At 33.9% G+C, this 23,802-nt stretch overlaps 2 protein-coding genes across 2 annotated transcripts; both read left to right on the forward strand.

Moving 5' to 3' along the window:
* The first annotated feature begins 9,702 nt into the window (after positions 1-9,702).
* On the forward strand, positions 9,703-15,507 carry LOC108200714 (uncharacterized). The gene is made up of 9 exons (XM_017368956.2): positions 9,703-9,891; positions 9,976-10,110; positions 11,793-11,909; positions 12,011-12,139; positions 12,619-12,795; positions 13,352-13,492; positions 14,808-14,984; positions 15,066-15,137; positions 15,247-15,507. The coding sequence occupies exons 1-9, from the start codon at positions 9,751-9,753 to the stop codon at positions 15,397-15,399; spliced, it is 1,242 nt and encodes a 413-aa protein (XP_017224445.1). The 5' UTR covers positions 9,703-9,750; the 3' UTR covers positions 15,400-15,507.
* A 3,548-nt stretch (positions 15,508-19,055) lies between these two features.
* LOC108200599 (uncharacterized protein At1g66480) lies at positions 19,056-20,470 on the forward strand. The gene is made up of 2 exons (XM_017368813.2): positions 19,056-19,782; positions 20,163-20,470. The coding sequence occupies exons 1-2, from the start codon at positions 19,150-19,152 to the stop codon at positions 20,217-20,219; spliced, it is 690 nt and encodes a 229-aa protein (XP_017224302.1). The 5' UTR covers positions 19,056-19,149; the 3' UTR covers positions 20,220-20,470.
* Positions 20,471-23,802: the final 3,332 nt, after the last annotated feature.

Raw genomic sequence — 23,802 nt, forward strand, 5'->3', positions numbered from 1 at the left:
ATGATGAGATCAAGCCATTCAGGCTTCATAAAAGAGTGTTTAAGGACCTCATCTCCAAGGATGAGAAGTATCCAATGCAAAGACCTCTTTTAATTCCAGCTCAAATTAGAGCTAGGATGAATATGCCACCAGTACACCAACAACCTCAACCTCCAGTCTCTCCTACAAACCCTAAACAACCCAGAACCTCTGCATCTAAGTCCAAAAGGGGTGCAAAGTCTGATGCAGCCCCTTCTACTGCAAAAAGAACAAGAACCTCTGTTGCCACACATGTTCTGAAACCAAACACTGATGAGCAGACAAACACTGATGAGCCAGTAAACTCTGAGGCTCACTTAAACTCTGAAGCTCTAAACTCTGAGATCCCAGAAAACACTGAAGCTGCTACCCCTCAAAAGCAGAAGAAAAGAAGAAGACTGGTTGCAGCATATGAATATGATGATCTTGAACCTGTACATGCTGTAAACTCTGAATCTACTCCTACAACAGCCTCTGAACCTGTTCAAGCAAGTCCTCAAAAGCCAGCTCGATTCAAAAGAAGGGCTCACAAGCCTGCAAGAGCAAAAGTTCCAATTACTGAAATCACAGATTTCACAGTTGAGGAAGAACAAACACCATCAACTCCAGTAGCTGAAAATTCTCAAGCTCTGATGGTGCTTCCTATCACAGCTGTTCCTTTGCAATCTCCTACAGCATCTTCTACTTCATCTGAGGTAGATGAAGAAATTATTTGCAAGGAACCTACCACAACTGAAGCTGGAGCAAATATGGCTGATCTTCATACTCCAGTATCTGATCATGGACCTTCTACTCAAATTCCTACTTCTCCAATGAAAATTCCAGAAGGTGCCATAGTTCATGATACAGCTCCAGACAACTACAGGTCTGATGTAGTTGATGAATCTGACAGGGTAGCTATGGAAGCTCTACAATCTCTTGCTCAGACTGGTAAAGAGCCTATCAAATCACAGTCTGAAGCTAAAGGAAAATCTGCTCAAGATAGTGTGGAGAAAGTTGCTGATCCTGTTCCTGATGCTGACAAAGCAAACTCTGAGGCTGATACTGAGGATGATGATAGTTCCTCTGAAAATGATGGAAATGCTGAAGTTCCTTTGACTCAACAAAAGTGGGAGTCTACTAGCCAGTATACTGCCAGGCTATAAACTATGACCACAGACTCTGAGCCACTTCCCAGGGATCTTCAAGTTGATCCTCCAAATGAAGTATGGGATAAACTCTGGCTTAGTCATCAGCATTCTCTGGAGACAACTAAAGCTGAAGAATTTTTGTCTATGGCAGAGAATAAAATTTCAAACTCTGATGTTATGTCAAGCCTCAAAGGCACAATTCTTTATCTGAAGACATTTCATCCTGCTCATGCCCAGACATCTAAATCAATAGATGGTCTAAGAACAGAGGTAGCAAAAGTCAAGGAGACAAATGAGTTGGAAAAGAAAAGGACCATGCTTCCTCTGAAAGAGAATGTACAGAAGCTGGTAACTGCCAATGAATCTCTGGACAAACGGATGACCATGATTGAATCCAATCAAGAGAAGATGTCCAAACAGCTTGAAGCCATCCAATCTTCACTTTCTCTGATCACATCCATACTGATTCCTGATGAGGATGATGTCAAAAAGGGGGAGAGAGTAGCTCAAGTCAAATGCAAGTCTACTACTCAAACTCTGAAGAGAAAGAAGAAGGATGATGATGATGATATTGATGATTTCACCAAGCACAAGAGATTTCAAGCAAGGACTGGTGGAAGAGTTTCAAACTCTGACAGTCAGAAACAATCTAAGCAAAGTACTAAGTCTGGTCCAACACATAACTTCACATCTGGATCTAAGCAGAGACCAGTGACTGGATCAGACAAACCAATGACTGATGAAGAGCTTGCTAGATTGGTTTTTGAACAAGAAAATCCAGAAGCCAATTTGGATTTGGAGTTGATTGCTGCAGAGGAAGCTGAGCTGAAAAAGGAACATGTTGAAGCTATAAACTCTGGAAAGATCCAAAAGCCTGCAAAGTCAACTACCAAGCCAAAAGAGAAAGGAATATTGATCAAGGAACCTACTGTTGCTGATCAGAGTTTACCAGTCAAAAAGGTATACTCTGAAGATGAATATACTTCCAAGGGCAAAAGCAAAGTAGATGAACGTCTGGAGAAAGGCTGGGAAAAGAAGAAGTCTACAACCTCTGACAAGGATCAAGTTGTAAAGGAAAAGAAATTAGAAGCTGCAATCTCTGACAAAGCTCATGTTGCAGAACCTCAAAAAGAAAGATTAACCTCTGACAAAGCTCAAGTTAATAAGGATGCAAAGACAGACACAACCTCTGACAAAGCTCAAGCTGTGTTTAAACCAACAACTACTCCACTGGCTGGATTTGCAAAGCCTACTCTGATGACTGAGATAAGCTTTGAAAAGGGCTCAATTCAACCAATCTCTCATCGTAAGGAAGGAAGAGATAAAGGAGGGCTGGGATCCAAATATGAGAAATTTGATCAGAGTATAGGATCAAGACCAGATGACCCCTCATCTCTCTGTGCTCCCAAGACTGGAGTATTGCAAGACAAAATGGACAAGCTTGATTCAGTCCAGTTGGTGAAGAATGACAGAGGAGATAATATTCTTATCTACTTCATGTCTGATGGAACAGTGTTTAGAGTACTTGAAGCAGATCTCTATGCTAAACACTGGGAAGAATTGAGATATGTCTCACACATATTTCTTGTGAAGAACAAGTCATGTCAACACATCTCCAACCTGCTCAAGGATCAAATCAGAAGAAAGATGGGGATTACAGGAAATAAAAATGCTGGACCCTTTCATTCCCAAATACCTCAATCATAAAGGACAGCTGGTGGAGATGAAGAAAAATTCAGCAAAGATTGAAACAATAGGTGGAATCAGAACTCTTGCATTTAATGAAGAGTCTGATAAAGCTTACAATATCAGGCTGGATAGGGACTTAAAGAAGAACAAGATCTATGATCTCAGAGCTGCAATTTATCAAACTGGAGTTTCAGATCCAGAGCTGAGAGAGATCAAGAGACAAATGACTACAGTGCTTGAAGAAGCTGAAAGAGAACTCCTCAGAGGGTATCTACAGACAGCAAATGGTGTCTATGCAGCTAAGGAGTAAAGTATCTGTAAGTTTTAAAAGTTTTCTGTTATATAGTTAAACTCTGTTGCATTTGACTTAAATGTTTTGACATCATCAATTATCTGTTAACTTGCACATAACTTATTTATGCACAAGTTGGGGGAGATTGTTAGATATAATTGATGATTACTAATATTCTTAAAGTCTGTTTTAGAACAGGAATCATCAGAGTTTAATCTGGAAGCTGATCAGAGTTTAGTAAAGTCTGACAGAGTTTGATAAAGTCTGACAGAGTTTGATAAAGTCTGACCAGAGTTTACATAGTCAAGATTCGTCAGAGTTTACACGTGGAAAGAGCTCAGAAGCGGATATACTTCAAGGAAGGATAGAAGCGGAGGAGTGATTTACTGACTATGGAAACTAAACAGAAAACTGGAGCAATCTTTGATTGATAAAATTCATAGCAGATTTATAGGATATCAAATCAGAGATTGATTTTGTAACTGTGTCTATATAAACACAGATTAGGGTTACTCTTTATGAGTTGAGTTATCGAGTATATTTTACAGAACCCTAGCAGCTCTTAGTGATACATTATAAATCACTGAGAGAGTTTTTGTAACCATTCAAGCTTTGTGAATATAAGAGTTTACTGCTTTCAATCTCTTATATTGTCTTACTGTGTTACAGATTGTGATCACTATATCAGATTATATAGTGAATTTATAGGACCTAACATAATATGATGATTGCCAAATTTTGATATGAATTTTATAGAACTGTTTCATAAGTTAAATTGTTAGCGATTTAACTGTGCGGATAGGATAATGTTATATTACAAAATCCTAAGCAACATAGAAGTCTTTTTATAGTTTTATAATAATCTTAACCAATATTGAAATTTTTAATAATAAAATCCGAATGAATATAAAAGTCTTTTCATAAAATTCTAATCAATGTAGAAGTCTTTCACTGTTCTGATGAATATTGATGCCTTTAATAATAAAATTCTATTCAATATAGAAGTCTTTGATGATAGTATAATAATGACTATAAAATTCAAATCAATATGAATGTGACCAAATTTTGGTACTTTTGGTACCGATGTTCCACCGAAATGTGGTTTCGCTTATTAATAAAGGGTATTGATTAGTAATTTATAGGGTTAATTATCTAATTGGGCACGCAATTCACAACAATATATCATCCGGGACACTCTCGAATTTTCGGTCTCATTTGAAACACCGTTTTCAGAAGTTGTATCAGTCTTAAAAATAAAACGTTAAATTTGAAACAAATCGACAGTATGAGAAGTGTTACTCATGGGGCTTTAACACAATAGGCTATAGAAATTATGTAGGCACGATTAATTGAATTTCCGCATCCAAAAAATGGTTATATATGGATTATTAGGGTTTTTCATAACCTATCTCTTCCACCACGTTACAAGTTCTACTTTCATAACCAGTAACACTAGCTAATTGTGACCCAGTGGACACATCTTCTGTGACAACATTTGCCACAACTGAATTGCGTGGACCTGCATTCTTTGGCTTTGGCTTGCCAAATAACCTATGCCATGAAGGATACCCATGAATACACTAGCACTTGTCTTTCAAGTGTCCAGACATATGACAAAAATCACAGACAACAGCATCAACTCCTTCCTTGTTGACTTTAACTTGAGACTGATTTTTGTTATTAAATCCAGTCTTAACATCTAGGGCTAGATTATCAATAGACAAAGAGCCTTGAGGTTCCCGTTGGGATTCCTCTTGTACAAGCATTGCATAGCATTGGCTTAAAGTAGGAAGAGGTTTCATCATTAAAATCTGACCACGGATTGTAGTAAATGTGTCATTCAATCCCATAAGAAAATTAGCCAGTTGTACAGAAAGCTCTTCTTTAACCAATCTAGCATTAACTTGACACGTGCAGTGAGTACACACACATCTAGGCTTATTCCGTAGACAATCCAATTCATCATGAATTGTGCGAAACTTAGTGAAGTAACTTGAAACAGAGAGAGTGCCTTGAGACAAACGCGCAATCTCCTTGCGAAGATGAAACAGCTTGGGAACATTACTTTGAGCATATCGTGCTTTTTCACGAGGAGATTGCATAGACACAACACTACTCCGAATATCATCCGATACAGAGTTTAACAGCCAAGATGTAACCATATTATCGCAACGAGTCCAATGCACAAACAAAAGAGAATTTGCTGCAGGTTTTGCGTATGATCCATCAACAAAACCAAATTTCAATTTAGACGACAATGCAACACGCAAAGATCTTTGCCACTGAGTGTAGTTATTCTCAGTCAACACAGCAGTAGTTAATTGCATACCAGGATTATCCGATGGATGCAAATAAAACAGATGATTACAATCAAATGTGGATGAAATTTGTGATCCAAGTGTTGCAAATGCATAAGACGCAGTTGTAGTCATGATTTCAACACAAATATATGCAATCAACACAGAACGAAGATAGAATCAACATAGAAAGGGTAAAAGTATCGAGAATCAAACCAGAGCTTCAATGGCGGATAGTAGCAGCGGAGATCGAACAGAGACGCTCTGATACCATGTTACAAGTTCTACTTTATCACATAGCTTTACTGTATCAATATACATCACAACCACAAATCTTCATTGATATCTCAAAACACACAGTAAAGTTGTTTTACACACAGTATTTCCTAGAGAGAGAAATAGCTATAGAAAGAGAGTATTTTATAATGATACTAAAACGTAAAAACTAACTTTCACACACTCACTCAACTTTATACCACTAACTGTTAACAGCTCTAACAACTTTTGGGCGGGAAACTCTTTGCCAGCAGTTGCCAGTTGGAATGACAGCTGGACAACAGCTGGATCTTGCCACATCAGCCACTAACAGAACCATTAGCTTTAACACACCATCAATTTTACCCATTTTTTGAACGTGAAAATTGAATTAATCGTACCTACATAATCTCTACAGCCTATTCTGTTAAAGCCCCATGAGTAACACTTCTCAAACTGTCGATTTGTTTTTGAATTTAATATTTTATTTTTAAGACTAATACAATTTCTGAAAACGGTGTTTTAAATGAGATCGAAAATTCGAGAGTGTCCCGGATGAAATATTGATGTGAAGTGAGTGCCCAATTTGATAATTAACCCGTAATTTATATATTTCACATAATTAAAATTACTCTTTTTTTTTTGAAATTGATTAAAATTACTCTTAATCATATATATGTATTAATAAAATTTACAAGAAGTTAGCTTCTTTTTTTCTTATTTATGTATTCAAAAATTACAAGAATTCGTTAGGCTTCTAAGCTCAAACACTCATCAAAGCGGGAGCAAATTTTTCCCAGAAGCTGAACTTCTTGTTGATCAAACACCCACTGGATAACCTAAATGAGGACTCAAACTGAGTCGACTCGACCTAAATATAAAATCATATTTTTGAGGAAGCCACTATTAAAAAGCTCTGTATAAATGAATCTTAAAAGTTGGAAGAAACTTCTTGGCAGCCTCTACCTTTCTGTGGCTGTTTACTTGGTTTGGAAAGAAAGAAACTATCGTCTACATAACCAGGGGTCAGGGCATGCTTCTATTCATACCATTACTCTTATGAAACGCACTGTTAGAGAGAAGTTATTTACTTCAGCAAAATTTCAGAAATGGCTGCATGAAGATAGTATGTTGATTTGCCTTTTGTACTGAATTTATACTTAGTCTGCTTAGCTTTAAAGCTCTATATCTTACATGTTTGCCTAGCCTGTCGTAAGTTTCTTTCTTGATTGATTGCTGAGCGGCTGTTCTCTTCTGTATCTATCTTCCTGGGGTATGCCCCTTGTAGGATGTATTCTCTTTTCTCTTTTATATAAATTTTATTTAGCAAAAAAAAAAAAAAGTTGGAAGAAATTCTTTTACTAAATAGTTTTGGCTAAGCCTATAATATAATATTAAATTTTTTGTGAATTTCACTGTTAAAAATATTTATAAATAAATCTTAAAAGTCTTAAAAAAATTTATTTTCTCTATAAAAAAGAATAAGGTCTCATTTGTTAATGAGTGAACGAGACCGTATGAACCGAACGAAACTCATATTTGCTATTCAGATTGTTTGACTTATGTTTCTGAATCTTTAAAAATCTGGACGACTCGATAAAAACTTCTGGACAAAACAACCTTAAAATCTGCGCTGAATGGTTGACAACTTCACAATATTACTATCTTGTGTCTTATGTTATTTTTCTTCTCCCTTACGTTTATTTGACTCATTTTAAATTTTGTACTTTTTTACTGGAATTGAGAAAATCAAACTTATACTTATTCCTACCTTTTGTTGTGCATATAAAATACATAATATTTAAATTTTATTTACAAGATTACATTTTTAATGATGTAATTATGTTAAGAAATTAGGTAATTAGTTTGATTTTTTCTTTTATTTTTTATTTTTTAATTTAATATGTTTCTTAAGTTATTATTGACAAAATATTATTTTTATTTAATATAGCTTTTATGTTGAATTTTACTAATTACTATTTCATTGTTGTCAAAAACATTAAACTATCATTCAGAATTTTTAGTTTTTGTAAATTAAATGACGTTATTTATACTTGGCATATTTATAACTCATCCAAGAATTTTAACTATCCGGAAAATAATATTTAGATTTAAAAAATGAGTCCTGAATAATATATGTTATATATAATAAATAAATAAAATTTATTTGATAAAAATATATCAAACTCATGAGTTTTGTCATTCAGATAAAATAATTTAACAAACAACAATTTCTATTCACCATGCAGATTATCCATTCATTCCGATCTCAATCATTGAGAAAAAATGGTCCAGATTTTACAAATGACCCCTAACTCACCAACCCAAATTAGAGGGAAAGACTTAAATCATCGAAGATTTAACAAATGACCGCTAACTCACCAACCCAAATTAGAGGGAAAGACTTAAATCATCGAATTTCATTAATAACCTCAGTCCCCGGTAATAATATAAAATTTATCACAACTATTACCGACTTGGGGGTTGTATTCGATTGGAAATTTTTTATTTTTTATTTTTTTTAATGTAGGAACCCGCAGCCGCTACCCCTGCAAACTACGTGAACCAAGATAAATCGCACTTAAGCAATCGCACTTAAGCGACAAGCTCTGCAAACTACGTGAACCAAGGTAAATCGCACTTAAGCGACAAGCTCTGATCCTGGAGGCATAATCACAAATTCTGCTCCCTTCGGGAGTCGAACCTGTGATCAAAAGTATATATGTCCTCTCTTTAACCAGCTGAACCAACCCTTGCGAGCGGAATTTTTTTTTTTTCCACTAATGAAATCAGAAAGTATTCAATTGAAATTGTTTAAAATCCATTAAAATTTTGGATTAGTTAATCGTGATTTTAAATTATGCTACAAAATCTGGTGGTATTCGATCAGGATTTTAAATTATGTTTTAAAATCAGATGTTATTTAATTAAGAATTAAGATAGCTTAAAATCCACTAAAATATAATGGTATTCAAAACCGATGGATTAAATAATGAATTTTGTTTCTTCAAAAAAAATGATGAATTTTGTTTGATTTCGTAGTCTATTTTAAATTCCACCAAAATTCATGAGATTTTGAAGTATTGTGTTTAAATCCTAAAAAATATAAATCTACTCTACGACATTTTAATAAAAATCCGCACAAAATCAAAATCAAGTATAATCCATTAAAATTCACGTACAATAATACATTAAAATCCCATCAAATACGCTCCCTAAGTTCGAATAAAACCCAGAATTATCAATTACTCCCTCTGTCCCATTTAATTGGGGTTAATTATCAAGTTGGTCACTGAAGTGGGCTTAATGTATCAAGTTGGTCACTGAACTCAAAACGGTATCAAAATGGTCACTAAAGTCACCATAAATATCAAACAAGTACCTTGAAATTTGAGTTCAAGTAGTAAAAATATTATTTATAAAGTTTTACACATTATTTTTAAATGTTACCACCACCAACTAAAAGGTTATGACTTCTAGTATTTAAAATAATATATTTATATTTTATCAAGTTTATTTATTATTTATATTTTATCATATAGTTATTTTCTTTGTTTTAATTAAAAATAAATAATAAATAAATTTGATAAAATTTAAATATATTATCATAAATATTAGAATTCATAACCTTTTACTTGGTTTTGGTAACATTCAAAAATAATGTGTAAAACTTTATAAATAATATTTTTACTGCTTGAACTTATATTTCAAGGTACTTGTTTGATATTTATGGCCACTTCAGTGACCATCCTGATACCGTTTTGACTTCAGTGACCAATTTGATACATTAAGCCCACTTCAGTGACCAACTAGATAATTAACCCCATTTAATTGTATACGTTTCTTTTCAACTGCTCGACACGCACTTCAATGCTCTTATAAAACATAGTTCCGTAACTTATTTTTGAGATTTTCTTTTTCTGAATAAAAATATAACATCTAAACTTTAATTCAGAAAAAAAAAATTTAAAAATAAATTACACAACTACAATCATTATTTAAGCCGTTTGTGCTCGAATTACAAATCTGATTTTAAACACCCCGTCTGCAACTGGCCTATATATAGATAATGGCACTTCTCCCACACCCCACTGCATTGACCTCCGTCGCCGGTCAAACACTCGCCGGAAAAACAAAGCCCAAGAGGTCAAAGTCAAACCAATTCAAACCAAAATGTTCACTCTCTACTCCTCAAGTTTCAAGAAGCGTGGTCAGTTCATGAAATATTTAATTTTACATTTTATTTCAAATGGTGAAATACTTACAGGTTTTGTATATGTGCATGTGGAAACAGGGAAGAAGAGGTTACACGAGCGTGATGATAGTTCCGACAGGAGTAGGAGCTTCTATTGGGGGGTTTGCGGGGGATGCTTTGCCTGTTGCTAGAACACTTTCTTCAGTTGTGGACTGTCTTATCACGCATCCCAATGTAATTATCTCTTCTTTCCAAGGTTATTTGTGTCTTTTCGTGTTAAATTCCAACAGACTACACACTTTTATACTTTCGCATTGGAACCCAAAAGTGTTTTCTGCACAAAATTGGATACAAAAATCTTTAAAAAATAACATTTGTTAAATTTGATTACAAAGAGCTCCTTGTACTCACATAAATAACACAAATTAAAATATCCAACCTCAGTTGCCGTGTCAAATTCTGCAAAATTTTGTACTCAATTTTGTGCATTTAGCACTACTCTTTTGTAGAATTGAGACCGTAGAGCATCTCCAACCATCATATATACTTGGTTATGTATTTAGCACCAACTATAGCATTTTCTCATTTTGCATCCATGTTTAGCACCCATCGGAGTGAGTTTCTTTTACTTGGGTGCTATATTATAGATATAGCGTCACTTTTAGGACCTCCATACTCCATTAGACTTGCTCTTGTGATTTTGATAAAAATACATTAGAATGGTTCAGTATATTTTTAATCTCGACAAATGAATAATCTTATTAAATGAATAAAAATTTTCGGTCATAACTCTCAGACATATATTATATACTGAATGTGTGTGTTAGAGTTCATTAACATTTATGTGCACTGAATGATGATGTGTCAGTTTATGTGAAATATTGTTTTTGTGTATATGTATAATTGGTGTACGAAAGTTTTGAGATAGAGTGATGTTTTGCCATTGTCGACATTAGCTCATTTTTATTTAAATATATCAAGGTATTGGTTTGTTCCGTTATCAGTTACTTTTTAATTATTAGTTTACAGTTTGAGTATTTGTTTTTGCATAAGAGCATTCTTACAACACCTTTAGCTGAATTAGTTTGCTTGGCTTCTATGTGTCAATATTCGGAAAATATGTAAAAATAAAACTCTTCAACCTTGCAATCTCTTTGCAGTAAATATAGATAACCATGTTTGGTTGACTATTTTTGTCGAACCAGCAAATCCCTTGGTTATAATTTTACCTTATGATAATTATACATAACATCATTGTAGTATACACCACTCCCCTAGCTAAAATTTTACATTTTAACATTTAGCCAACCATTTTACCTCTCACCATTGGAGATGCTCCAAGTAAAAATGACTTACAGATGACATATAAGTTAAATTCTGAGAAGTACGGATTATGTACTAATGTTGTTATATTTTTAGTTTGCATTCTGACTTCATAAAAAATGGATATTGTTCTTTTTAAAGGGTACTTTCTTGTTATTATGTTATGCTTAATATAAGTTACACATTACAAATGATAGTAACTTATAAACAAAAAATTAGTGTTAAAAGTGCTTTAGAAATAACGTTTTACAAAATTTTGAGGATATTAGTTTATGTTCTGTTTATCATTATAGCTGTATTGTGATTTAAAACTTCCAAGTTTAATGACCATGTGTGATGGTATATTACATTCAAGTGATATTATGAGGCTTATGCTCTCATTTCAAGAAAGGATGGGAGCTTGATTAAACATGAGGACATTTGGGTGTTTAATTTGGGAAATTTTGAATTTGATGAACATTTGGTGATTCATTTTGAAACTTTTGAATTTCAAGTATGAAGAATAGGTACTTCATTTCAAAAATTTTGAATTTGAAGTATGAATCTGAATTGTGCAAGAAGCATTCTGTGGATGTAAACTATAACATTCGCAGGTTCTAAATGCAGCAATGCTATACTGGCCAATGACAAATGTGTTATATGTTGAGGGTTATGCTCTTGATAGATTTGCAGAAGGCTTATGGGGACTACAACCAGTTCACCAAAATAGAGTATGCTTCAAACACTATCTTGATTCTTGTTGCTTCATTATTTATATTTAGGAATATACATATACAGTTGTCATGCCTGCTGACTTGTATATGACTTGCAGGTCGGATTGGTTCTTGATGCTGGGATAGAGAAAGAGCTTCTTCTTCGACATCTACAAGTGGTTGATGCAGCTAGGGCTTCTCTTGGCTTGCCTGTTGTTGAATACGCTGTCACTGATACCCCTTTGCAGGTATCACAAATATATTCCATACATAAATGTGGCATAAGTAGCTGCTTAACCCACAGAAGTTGATGACCATCGAATTATAGAGTGGTCTCTTGAAGGAAAATTCTGATGTATGCAATTTGCTTGTCATTGCTCATAAGCTTACGATAGATAATGCAAGTAAGTGAGGGGTAAATTAGAGAACTACTTTATTAAAATGAGACAATATTAAATCCAGAAGCCTGATAGATATAATGATATATGTTTTGTTTTACATTTGAGTCTATTGGAACATTAGAAAGTTTATCCAGAATTTATTTGGTAGCTTGATTGGAGGTGATCAGTGGTAGTCTTCTTGCTTGATTTCTTTTGTCTTTGGCTAATCAAGTGGTGTGTTTATTTCATATAAAATAAACAAAATTAGTGGAGTCCTAAGCTTTAAGCTCCAACAGGCTCCGCGACAGTACCTACCAGATGTTGTACTTAAATATATCTCCCTACAGGTGGAGAAGTGGGTCGATCCAAAAAGCGGCCAATCAACAGGGAGGATACAACATCCTGATTCCCTACTAAGAGCTGTACAAACATTGATTGACCGGTCAATGGTGAATGCTGTTGCAGTTGTGGCGCGGTTCCCAGATGATGAATTTGAAGACACAGATGATTATCGACAAGGAATAGTAAGATGATTAAGTGGATAAGCACTTTTTTTTTTATCCAGAACAGTTTATTTGACATGAACCAACTATCATTTCTTTAATTTAATCACCTTCTTATTGTGTCCTCTATTATTATTTATTATTTTGTTGCACAATTGCCTTCGGTGATGATTCAGATGTGCTGGAATCTTATTAGACTTGGATTCAAATACACTATCCTTAAGATGTCAACAACGTAGTAGTATTCTTTTATTGAATCTTAAATGACCAGTTCTGGGATTTTGCGAAATGCTTTTGTGAAGACCCTGCATATATTCTGGTTTATATTAGTGGAAGAAAAAGCTTATACCTCTTAACAATACAGTTTCTTCGTCCGATAGTATGATCTCATCTTATATTACACTTGATTGTTAAGTTGCTATGATAAATGCTTTACATTAGTAGGTTTTGTATCAAACTTCTAGATACTTGTGTTAAGCTTATATACTGTAGCATTCCTCTGTCTCCACTATGATCATATCTTGTTGCATAAACTTATTATACTTCATATAATAATATAATGGTGTTTCCTCTTCAGGGAATTGATCTTTTAGCTGGAGTGGAGGCGGTTATTAGCCATATGGTAGTGAAGAATTTCGGAATCCCCTGTGCACATGCTCCTGCTTTATTACCTATGCCTTTAAGCACGCCAGTTAGCCCAAAAGCAGCTGCTGAAGAGGTGAGTGCAATCTTTCTGGAAAGCAAAGGATAAATTTTTCCATGTGATTGTTATCATGAATCATCTTGCTTCTATAAAATTTAAACAAGCAATAAGCTCAGTTTACAAAAGTGGTTGATTTATAATGGGTTGGAAGCCAACTCTTTTCTTTATAGAAAAACCAAATCTTTCTATAGCAGCTAATGACTTGTTTATTCTACTTCGCTAAGGGGAATATCTCAAACCTAAACACTCGGTCTCCCCCAGACTCCCCAAGGCCAACCCACCAAATTAAAAAAGAAGAAGAAGAAGAAGAAAGAATCCCCTTTCTTTTACCTAAACACCATCATGTTGTTGGTACTTGGTTTGAAATGTCTTATGGGTCTGAATGCAAAATAGTAGATTTTGACATTGTTTTGCTGAGAGACTCGAATCAGTAGACATCGGTGGAAACCTTTTTGCATTTGTAGGAAGGCGGATTCCTTCAAGTAATTTGTTTCTCTTGTAAACTGAGGTTGATTAATATATATTGTAATGGATACTTCAGTGCAAAAAGAGGTTAGTGGCTGTAATTAGATTTTGGTTTAGGTCCACTTTCAATTTATGCTAGTTACAATGATACAAACCTTTTTTTTGATTGTATTTTTTTGAAGGTAAACGTGGATAATTTATAATTCTAGTTAGTAATTATGCACAGATTTGGCCGACTAAAATTCCCTGCCCTCCCTTCAGTGGGGATATCTTCTAAGATTCTGAACCTCCTTTTTGGTTACTTATTTTAGTTTCTTATTGAAAGTTCTGTAGCTGCTGAGTATATTCTGTGCATATGTTTATTTCAAGATCCTAGATTTTTCTATGCTTTTTGAACAAAAAAAAAAAGTATTTATCTATGTTCTGTCATGTGGCTGGTTTTAGTTGTTATAGTTATCCTCGGGTAAGCACTGCAGTAGGTATAATAGTTGGATATTTTAGTGTGGCAAGAAGAGTCACTTCTTGCAATTTGCAAATTGCTGTGGGCTTTGTATCTGTAGATGGAATCATGTAAAATGTGCTTTATCCTGGTGCATGGTTTTAATTATGAATAAAACATTGCTTTTCTGTCAAGAAAATGTCCTAACAATGCACAAATGCCTCAGCTTTAATATCTTATCACCATTCATCAGATATACAACAATGTGGAACTGTGCACGGCAGTAGAGTACTAATTCTGCAGCCCCATTGGAGAAAAAAAGTTATTGTTTTCTTGTTAGTTCATGTGTGTTCGACTTGTCATTTTTTCCCTCCCTAAATCTCTTCCTTGTTTTGTTCATTTTATCTGACTCATTACACTATGCAGATTGGGTACACATTTTTACCCTGTGTCCTTGCTGGGCTAAGTAATGCACCACAGTATGTGGTCGATCAGCGGGAAAGGGATTGCATATTGGCAAGTGATGTTGATAGTGTCATACTTCCTCTAGATGCTTGTGGAGGAGACGGGGCTCTTGCATTTGCAAATCGCAAAAGGAACAAGGTACATACTAATGTAGCTAGTAGTATTAGGTGGTCAGCTGCTATTTATCGGTTATAAGTATATATGTTGGATTTTGTGCAGCCACTCATAATCGCAGTGGAAGAGAATACAACAGTTCTGAATGACACACCAGCTAAACTCGGAATAGAGGCAGTATGTTTCATAAAGACTTTTCGTGTTATATCCCCTCTTCATTAAATTCAAGACTAAAGTTAGAATTTAATAAATTTGCTTTGTAAAGTTGGGGGAATGTCTGTTTCAGGTAACAGTTTCCAACTACTGGGAAGCCATAGGTGTCGTTGCAGCTCATAAGGCCGGAGTAGATCCATACTCTCTTCGCAAGAACAGAATCAAAAACATTCAACACAAGTCTTCGATTACTTCCAATGGCCATACTGTCGCCATAGCCAGATAGTATGTGCACTCATATTCTTTTGATTAGATTCTTAAAATAATTTGGATTTAAATTTGTTACGAGAAATTCGTCTATAATGCAGAACATCGTAGCATTTTTGTCCTGTTACCTTGAATTTAGGGATGGATGAATGGTCAAGTTATAAGCCTCATCTGAAATTTGAATTTTCATGTTAGACGACTCAACCACCTGGTATTATTTGTCAGCGATATCAATCATGACCCGAACCTGCACCTAAATTTATCGAGACAAACTTTAAAAGTTATTTGAAAGTTATCTGATTAATCCGAAATTAGAATTTCACTTTTAAAAACTTAAATTTTAATTTTTTTTTAAAATTTTAATGATTTTAGCTTGATCAGAAATGGACGAGCACGAAGAAGTACCATCAGTTATCCAAAATCATCGTAAATTGCCGTTAGGACTTAACTTTTGGTGCGAACAAGTCGCTCGTGTGCTCTACCAATAGCGTAGCAAGTCATCACTTCCTCCTATACACTAAATCGGACCATTGAATTATCTGTGTTTTTTCCTCCGAAACGTGCACATGTTCGTTTCAACCATTAATAGAGTGATTTGATTGATTGATTGTAAAGCTACCAGCAAGTAGCAAGACGTTTGGACCGCTTGCACAGATATTTTACGATGATTATATCGAACCTTTTTTATAAACCTTTTCAGAAAAGATTAATCAATTAATGATATGAGACCTCTCTTTCAATTTTAGTTTATATTTATTAATAAGTTACAATCTCACAATAGAAAATTTATTCAATTAGTGACGTGAAGTCCTTCTTTTGATTTTAACTGATAAGTGTTTCTTTCGGATTTAATCCAAATTTATCAATAAATTACAATCTCATAAAAATGAAATTAAAAATATAATTATTAGCATGTACCGAAACATTCATAACAAAATGTGGTCATTTTAAACACTCCAACGAAACTCCTGTTGTACAACTTACGTGTATCTTATCTTTAATGCAGAAGAATCATGATGCCAAATACTCCGTCCGTCCCCCTCAATTGTTTACATTGAAAGGGGACATGGAGACCAAGATAATGTATAAAAAATTAGTAAAGTTAGATGAAAAGTGGGTAAAGTGGTGGGACCTATCAATATTTAATAATAAATTTGAGATATTGGAAGAAAGTAGTGGGTGTAATAGTAGTTTTTATTGTTAAATATGAGATAGTAGGGGAAAATAGAAAGAAGAGTGGGTGAAGTGGTGGTATCTATTGATTTTTAATATATATAAAAAAGAGATAGTGGAGTAAAAAGAGTGTGAAAAAAAAAAGAAAAAACTGAAAAGTGGTGGGACTTATTAACTATTTTAGAAAGTTTTGTAATGTAAAAAAAATGAGTGGGATGACTTAAAAATAAAATTGTTAAGAATCTGGTGGGATGGAAGGAACAGTAGAATTGTGTGAATATGCATGTGGGCATTTATTTATTGACTTTTTCTTTCTACGTACTTTTACCAAATTGTTTGTTTACGAAATTCAATTCTCGTACAAAAATATACCAACTGAGATAAACTCGTGACGATTAGTTAGTACTAGTATGATTCGAGATAGTCGCCGTGAGTTCCAAATTGATCAGCGGATTTCAACATGACTTTATTTGCCGAAGTCGTATAATTTATAGTATTTAATAATCATATTTTACTAATATTCTACATGACTAATTTTTATTTTTGTATTTCTTAGTTCTGATAGTTCGTTAGATTCAACTTTGATTAGCGTAAAACTAGTCAAGAACTGATGCATATATATTATTATAAATGTTGAAACTAATATGCAAAATTTCTCGAATTCACGTACAGTTTCACACCGTGATTACCGCAATTCATATTATATTAAGAAATTTATATTTATATATGATTGCTTCATTATCATCTACTTTTAACTTTCACCACTCATCATATCCACTTTTCCATTGAACGAGGAGCTGGGTCATTTGAAAATGGAGCAATGACAAAGTTACGGTCGTAAGTAACTCGTAATAGTGGCGTGATTAATGATAATCTCATGATTAATGATTTAGTAATAACTGAAAGACGAGGGTGTGAATTCCACAGAGGAGAGTTCACACCTTACTTTTCCAATATATGTTATACTCCCTCCGTCCCCTTTTACTTGTCCCTTTTGAAAAAATAACGCATCTTAAGAAAATGTTAGGTGGATATCTTGTTTTCATACATATCCCTAATAAATGTGATGAATTAGATAGAGTTGTGTATATATATACTCCCTCCTTCCCATATTAATAGTCCACTTTGTCAAAAAAAAATTTCCCATATTATTTGTCCATCTTCTTTGTCCAATACAAATTATAACAAGTTTCAATGTTAACATTACTAGTTCACACAATTTTCATCATTTACGATGCAAATTATGTTGACTTTTAATCAAAATGAATGAAAACTTAGTACTTCTTAATGCATGGCAATGATAACAACATAATACATTTAATACTTCTTAATTTGTGTGATTTATGCAAAGTGGACAATTAAAATGGGAAGGAGGGAGTATATGCTAGTCAAACATTGGAAGTTGTTACATTTTGAAAAAACATACAAAAAGTTGCTTTGAAAAGAGAAGTGGACAAGTAATTTGGGACAAAAAAAATTTTCAAAAGGGACATGTAAAAAGGGACGGAGGGAGTATTATTCTTCTGGAGTAGACTATACTCAATTTTATTATTTATTTTTATGTAATTCTAGAAATCGGAAAAGTTAATTTTGTAAATAATTAATTTTTAATTATATGCAATTTTCAGGTAACATTCAATCAATTTGACCAGAGAATTGGTATAACATCATAGTTAATTTGAAATAGATGGAATATTAGTTAAAATTTTATCTGAATTTGAGTAGTTTTTTTGTATTTTTCTATTATTTCTCTTCATAAATTAAACGATGCTATATTACTTTTCTTAAATTTGTAGGAACATATTGATGATACCCTTGCGTCCATTTATTTTTGAATCCATGTATTAATCATTTATGAATGCCATGATTTGAATAAATATATGTATCTTTTACTGATTTACTGTATATATAAATATATATATCTTTTCCTCATTTATTGTATATAAAAATAATATGAATACCATGAGCCCATGATTTGAATATAAATAAATTCTTCATAATAATTAAAAGGAGTTCCACCTTTTAGACCTTCACATTTAGAATCTCAATCTTCAAGGGCAGGTTCTGTACATGGTCCTGGCCTGAGAGCTGATATTTGCCTTGGTATAAATTTGACAACTAAACTCACAAAATTCTACTACAATTATTGAAACTCAGTTCATATACACTTTCTAATAAATCAGATAAACTAAAAATCCAAAACTAAATCGCAATAATTTTTTTAGCAATATTAGAAATTGAAAACACATGTCAAATATCAAAAGAAACAAGCACGCAGTAACCTCACAACTCACAACTTTACGGCTCTATTATTTTTTATATAAAAAACAAGAAACCTCAAAATTTTGTTAAAATTAGGGGAAAGAAACGTTCAAGCACTTTTCTTAAAACACTAGATTTATTCAACCGCATGCACTCCTTATTTGACCTATCTACTCGCATCAACATCATCAATTTACGTACCCATGTAACCATCTCTATAAATGTTTATTTATATCCCCTTTTTACTTCATTCATTTCCTACACACTAAAAGGAAAGCAAAGAAAATTTATCCATCCTCGAGATTTTAGCAGAACTGGTCAGTTAACGAGAGTTATGGGTAACACCTTGGGAGGGAAGAAGACAACAAAGGTGATGAAGATCAACGGAGAAACAATCAAGTTAAAAACTCCGATTCAAGCCGGAGAAGTAACGAAAGACTATCCAGGCTTCGTTTTGTTAGAATCGGAGGCGGTTAAGCATTTCGGCATTCGAGCAAAGCCGTTAGGTATTTATCAAGAACTTAAGCCTAGAAGGCTTTATTTTCTTGTAGAGCTACCGAAGTTTCCGGAAGAAAAAGCGCCTAGAAAGATTAGGTCAGGGATCAACATGAGTGCTAAAGAGAGGCTGGATAGCTTAATGCTGGCGAGGCGCTCGGTCTCGGATCTTTCGTTGTTGAAGCCCAAGAGCAGTATGGTTGAGGAGGTTTCGAAAGAAAGTGTCGAAAATGATTCGAAAATGTTGAAGATTAAGATTAAGTTGCCGAAGGCAGAGGTGGAGAAGTTGATGAGGGAGAGTAAGAGTGAAGCTGAGGCTGCGGAGAAGATTATGGAATTGTATAAGAGGATTAGTGCAAGTGTAGTGGAGGGGAAGGAGGTTCAGGAACATGGTTCGTCGGGGGCTCGTCGAGAAGTGCGGTGGAATGAGGGTGGTCTAGGAAGGATTAGTGGGGCAGTGAAGGCGCGTGAGGTACTCAACTTGCTTCATTTTGTGATTATTAAGTGAATTGTTATTATTTTTAAATTTTTTGGATAAAATCGGCTTTAATTTTGTGGCATGTTGGCAGCAAGGTCTAGTTGCGTTAATTAAAGTACCTCTTGTCCTGCATCATAACCATCATGTTTGACCCTTTTCTCCCTTTTGTGCATCTTCCATTTTCTCATTGACTTTATTGTTGGCCTCTCGTCAAGTAATATTTTCTAATATTACGGGTATATTTATAATCATTTTTAGTTAGTTGTCGAATGTTTATTGATTCCGAATGGTCCTCGCATGCAAAAACATTTTGTAAGATGTTTAACTTTTTTCACGTCTATATAAATTCTAAGTTTGGTAGTTTATATTTACAGAGGAGAGTTGGATTCATGGCCATCAACGAGGGAGAGACTCAAGTGGCAGTGGCTTGATATAAAATGAAAGCTGGAGGAATCGTATTCTAGACAGTCAATTCTATCTCTCCAACTTTCGGCAGAGTTCTCAGAATCAAGAAAATGCACTAGCTTTATTATTGTAACAAATCGTGGAGGAAAGTGAGGGGCATTAGTTAATCAACTTGAATCTGGGATATGTATTGACTTTTAGCTAGCTTTAGGGGATTATCAGCGAATGTAAATTATGAAAACACATCATGTGAACGCTTTCTTACTTTCTTCATTTACATTTCCTTGTCACAAGCTGATCAAACAATAGAGTAAAGTTCCATCATAATCCTTTAAAGATAAAAGTTTCGATTGAAAACAAATTTAATAGATGGGGTGGAAATTGGAATAGGAATGAAGAGTGTCCCAACATTCCGTAAAGAGTCATTTACTTCGAAGTGGATTGAGTTTTCGATTCTCACTAACGGAACTCACTCATCATGAATAAATGACAATAGTCAGTCTTTGAGCTTTTATAAAGAAAATCAAAATCGACACTTATTTCAAAACCTGATTGTTATTGATCTTTCCCATTTGCTATATGGAATATTTTTAATAAAATGATTCTCTTGCGCATAGTGCTTATCCTCAAGTTTTCTTTTTCTGTCAACACTTATCCTCAAAGTTTTAGTTACATTAGAAATATCTTGCGTCTGGAAATATCCTATTTCATTCTTTGTAGATGATAAGGTGAGATTTTTTTTTTCTTTCTTTGTAAATGATAAGGGTTGAATATATTCGAACGTCGAAATTGAACCGGATACATGTCAAAGAGTATCTAGATCTAAACATGTTAGTCGAATCAGGTGGTGTTTCAAAAATATCAAGACTACATGATACAAAAGTTCCTGCCTCAATCCCTTTTCAAAAGTTTGTTTGCTCTTCTATACCAAAGAAATGTCCAATCGCATAAGTTTGTTTGTTTTATTTTCATCGTCATGGTTGTTAGATAAGTATTTATTGCTACTATACTGGAATAAAGTCAAAGATAAAAATTTTAAAACTAGTCCATGTGAAACTTATTTTCTAAATCCGTCCTTGATTCATGTAGTGCTATAGTATAAATCTGTACTGCTGCTCGCTTGTTAATCTCTGAATCTGAAAATGAAAATTGTATATCGGTTAAAAGCTATTAAAAACTTAAATTCTGAAAATTGTATATCGGCTAGAAGCTATTTATAGCTTAAATTTTAAGAACATGTCTCCAAAAATGTAAGCATGTGTCTACAAATTTTGGTGAGTAACGGATTATAATTAATGCGCTTATTTAATGAAAATCGAAATCTCATATGCAAGTATTGATATATAAATTAGTAAATTTATTGTATGATATGAGAATCTCATACTCCCTCCTTCCCATTTTAATTGTCCACTTTGCTCAAATCACACATATTAAGAAAAATTAAATATGATATGTTGTTATCATTGTTATGCATTAATTATACAAAAACACTACTAAATTTTCATTCATTTTGTTAAAAGTCAACATAGTTTGCATTGTAAATCATGAAAATTGTACATGCTAATAAATGTTAACATTGAAACTTGTATAAAATTGTATTGGACAAAGAAGTAGGACAAATAATATGGGAAATTTTTTCTTTGCAAAGTGGACTATTAAAATGGGAAGGAGGGAGTAAGTTTTATTTTGATAGGTAATCATTCTTTTCACCGTCCATGAGATATCCATTCTCGTAACGTGCATTCTCATACGCTCATTCCCAATCTCGACGTTCTCATCCACAATCCAAGTGTCCCCTTAATCAATCTATTGTAAGTGTGTATATTACATGGCTAAATGACATTCATATTTCCTTTCTCAGGATTATGTTCTCTTATTTTAAATTGAAAAATAGAAACAGCTTTCGTTTAAATAAAAAATAGAACAGCTTCCGGTATGAAGAAGGGACAGTGGAAACTCGAGCTCGATCAAGAAGATAATCTTAATTATGCGAGTTGCTGACCACAAATACTACTAGAACCAACCAGATTATTCGTCTTTGAAAACTATAAAACAACAATAATATAATGTTTCGAACTCATCTTTGATATAAATTTTAATAATGCTCGTTATAATATTGTTGGCGAAATTGTGCGTATAAGACGTGGTATGTATATCTGCCATTGTGTAATTTAAAGTTTGACACGCTTTTCTCAGTTTAAGCGGGTAATATTTGGGTTTGTTCAGAAATCATAAATAAGGTAGTACATTTTTAAGTGTGCGAGTGAAGCTGAAAAATTGGTACAAGGTTTCCATGAAACCGATTAAGAGTAAATATATCAAGGGTACTCGTCTCTGACATATCATTGTCAGGGACATATTGAGTAACATATAATTTTTTGGTTGTTGGATGAATATTCAGCACTCAGGATTATAATAAAATTTTAACATGTCGATGAGATTTTCTCCGTCTAGTGGTTAAAAAGCGTTAAAATTTTGTTATAATCCTGACTGCTAGATATTAATCCAACGGTTCAGAACCTGTATATTATTTAACAGATTCTTGGCAATCCTATGTCAGGGACCAGGACCCGTATATTAAACGCCAACAGATTCATACGTATAATTGAATGAAAATATTATATAAAAGTCACTATTTTATCGAAGGTTGAATAATAATATGTCACAATATTTTCCTCAGCCTCCGTCGGCCATGAAATAAGACATCAGCAAGCGGAGTAAGACAAAGGACTTGCAAAGTGAGAACACTTTTTCATCTTTTTTATATTAATCTATTTCTATATCGGCTGCTATATATGGCGTGCTCAACTAATTCTAATCACGTATCCCACTCTTTTAACATGTTTTTCTGCAGGAAAATTATCAGATGTCTAGCAATGTATCAAAAATTGTCCCAAATACAAAGCATTGTCTACTTGTCCCTCAATTTATATTTTGAAAACCATCTATCACTTTCAAAGAGGCAAAGAGCTATAAAAGGCAAGAAGCACTCTTAACCAACTCATGTCAAAGTTCTGCAGTCCTGTCTAGTGCATTTCTCAAATTTTATGCGCGAATCGGCAAATTAAATATCTGCAAGTGAGGCTGCGATGATGATCCCTGTAAGATCATGCCTGCTGAGGAAAATAAGAGCTGCTCTAGTGATATGCATGATTGTATTAGGAGTGATGGCTCCTGAGGGAGATTCGATGAAAGTGAAGAGCATGGAATTCTTCGGTTCGATACAAAGCGAGCTTCCGAGAGGTCCGGTGCCTCCTTCAGACCCTTCTCCATGTCATAACAGAGTCAAGCTCATGCATGAAGGCAGCATGGAGAGTTATGGACAGGCCCATTTTATTATGTGTCCTTGATTGAAAACTCATTTTTTTCATCAATTATCACTCGCTTCCTTTACAAGATGTCGAGGGTTCGAACCTTGTCAAAGAAAAAGTGTGTCGTGTGCTTAATTATCAAACATTTTATATATTTACAGTGTTTAGTCTTTTGGTATAGTTAGGAGTTCTTATAAACCAAGTAGTTCTCATTTGTATTAGTGTAGTCTTCAATGATCAAACACACAGTTTTATATTACATCTCTTTCTTCTGAAACATCTGCGGCTTTAGTGTAAT

This window comes from Daucus carota, chromosome 9 (genome assembly GCF_001625215.2).
Source record: "Daucus carota subsp. sativus chromosome 9, DH1 v3.0, whole genome shotgun sequence".
Taxonomy (NCBI): Eukaryota; Viridiplantae; Streptophyta; class Magnoliopsida; order Apiales; family Apiaceae; genus Daucus; species Daucus carota.